At 44.8% G+C, this 2,710-nt stretch overlaps 1 protein-coding gene across 1 annotated transcript; it reads right to left on the bottom strand.

Moving 5' to 3' along the window:
• Window positions 1-1,162: 1,162 nt before the first annotated feature.
• ORYCUNV1R1572 (vomeronasal 1 receptor oryCunV1R1572) lies at window positions 1,163-2,209 on the bottom strand. Its single transcript, NM_001167259.1, is given in 1 exon segment — window positions 1,163-2,209. A coding segment is annotated over 1 exon segment (1,047 nt).
• Window positions 2,210-2,710: the final 501 nt, after the last annotated feature.

Here is a 2,710-nt window from a genome sequence, read left to right on the forward strand (position 1 = left end):
CCACGGCGCTGGCCCATTTTAACTGTTTTTAAATGTACAGTTGAGTGGCATTAAGTTCATTCCCTCTTCCAAGGAGCTTCACCTGCACCATCTCTGGGACTTGTTCCTCCTGTATCCACTAAACCATCCCCTCTTCCCTCATCCTCTGTAGGTTCTGTCTCTGTAAATCAGGTTACTCGAAATTCCTCCCTGTATAAGTAGACTCATAGAATATTTGTTCTTTTGTTATGGACTTATTTCACTTAGCATAATCTTAGGGAAATTCATCTAATAGCACCATGTAGCAGAGTTTCTTCCCTGGATAGAGCTGAACAGTACTCCATTGTATGCACTGCACCTCATTTTGTTCTGATAGTCATATGGTTATGGACGTGGGCTTGTTACCACTGTAAAAAAAGTTCATTTTTTATTTATTTGAATGACAGAATTACACAGAGAGGAGGTATCAGAGAGATGGGGGGAGAAAGAAGGAGGGGGGAAGGGAAGGAGAGAGCGAGGGAGGGAGGGAGGGAGAGGGGGAAGGAGAGAGAATATGAGAGAGAGAATATGAGAGAGAGAGAATGAGAATCTTCCAACTGTTGAAACACTCTTCAAATGGCCTAACAGCCACGGCTGGGCCAGGCCAAAGCCAGGAGCCAGGAGCTCAATCAGATTCCCACATGGGTGACAGGAAACCAAGCACCTGGGTCATCATCCACTGCCTTCTGAGTTGTGAGCAGGAAGCTGGATTGGAAGCACACACAAGGGCCTCTGATATGGGCTGTGGGCAGTTTAACCTGCTGCTCTGTGGTGTCCACCTCTTTTGACTGTTATAAATCAGGTTTCCATGGGTTTTGGTATACAGATAACTGAGTCCCTACATTCAGTACTTTTAAGAATATACATAGGATTAGAATTGCTGCAATATATAGTAATTTAGAGTAATAAACAGTTATATAGCTGGTTAGGTGAAACACAGATCACCAAGAATATTGAGTTATTAAAAGTGCTGCAAATGTCCATGTACCTGTAAGTCTGTGAGCTACCCCAAGCCATGACACGTGAGATCCACTTCATCAGTCTCTCTTTAGGAGATACTCAGAAATATTAGGTATGTCAGAGAGGCACGTGGCACAATTACCTATTACTCATTGGCCATGCACATCTATCAAAGTAAGTGGGCTTAATGAGAAAAGGTTAGCTTCCTAATGTCATTGAATCCAGAAAGCACACGCTGTATCCTCCGATTAACGATTTTGAAACCAATGTGTTGGTGCATCCTGAGAGAATTTATCCACCACTGAATAATCACACAATAACCACGCACAGATTTCAGAAAGGTGATTATTCGTTTTTCAGTGCTGATGAGCACCAGTGGGCTGACTGTAGCATAGCCGTTGATTACCAGCATGTGGACACAATGGAGAGTTGGGTCATTGTTCCATATCGCTCTTGAGGAGTAGACAATGTAGTCCAAAATAGACATGAATATGAAGAAGCACAGGAGCAGGAGAATGGTACAGGTGGCCCTTTGCTCTGGGGTGGCTCTTGCAGAAATCCTAGTGCTGTGAAGGTGTTGGGACTGCCTCTTGTGCCTGCATAGGAGAGTCACCATGTACCCACTTGAGACGGCCATGAGCCCTGTCACGAAGACTTCTCAGAAGGTCGCCAGCATAGAAAACATATGCCTAAATAAATAACTCATGGGCCTAATGGAGCAGAATTCAGTGGCATAGATTAGACTGTCTGAGGTCAGGTTGGGAGTGGCAATGGTGGTGATTATGAGGGGACTGCTAATGAAGACATAGACAACCCACAGGAAGAGGAGAGAACACAGGCTGTGATGCGAGGGCATCTGCTTGAACTTTGCCAGACAGGAGCTCCTGGGGCTGAGCGTGATGGCCTGGAGGACACTCAGCAGGCAGGTGGTGCACAGGGAGAGACCCCGCAGGATTCGGTACAAGTAGAAAACTGATTTACACATGACGTCATTCCAGAAACCCCGAGACCCAAAAATGTCTGTGATGAGGAAGCCCATGATTAGCAGCATCACTAGGTGGATGAGGGCCAAGAGGCCAATGGTCAGGTCCAAGGGCTTGGGTCTGTGCTGGAGAAAAAACGTGAGGATGTGGAAGAGAAGAAGCATGGTGTTGGCGGAGACCCCAATGCCAACTTCAGAGAAAAGGGTGTATCTTATGTCACTGGCGTGGTCCTTTTTGTTTTTATTCATCTGGTAGGGAAAAGAATAATACAGTAAATTTCTGAGGAAAACAGCAAGAAATATTATTTGTCACAAATATTAGTACCTTCACGAATCTCAACTAACACTGCTGTCATTATTGAAACCTATGCATCAATCCCAGTACTTCCTGTTCTCCCTTCATTAGTCAAGTCCACCTCAGACCTTCCTGGAGCCACCCCTACCATCTCCTTCATCCCTCCACATCCCAGCTATGGCTGGGTCATGGGTACCGTGGCCAGCTCCCACAGAAGCACACACTTTCCTGTGCATTAAAAACTGCAACATGTTACAGGTAGCAGGAACACATTCCAATGTCTTTTTCTAATAATGTGGAGTCAGGGTGGTAAGTAGAACCACAATTAAAATCAATTCAATCTCATTCCAATTTAAGGTTTTAATTGAAGGACTTGTGTCTGAATATAAAAAAAAAACCCTTTAAGATAGGTCTCCATGAGATCCCAAGGTTTCATCTCCCCTTCAAATAAGCAA

Source organism: Oryctolagus cuniculus, chromosome 10, assembly GCF_051225735.1.
Source record: "Oryctolagus cuniculus isolate XC-2025 breed Fujian yellow rabbit chromosome 10, ASM5122573v1, whole genome shotgun sequence".
NCBI lineage: Eukaryota > Metazoa > Chordata > Mammalia > Lagomorpha > Leporidae > Oryctolagus > Oryctolagus cuniculus.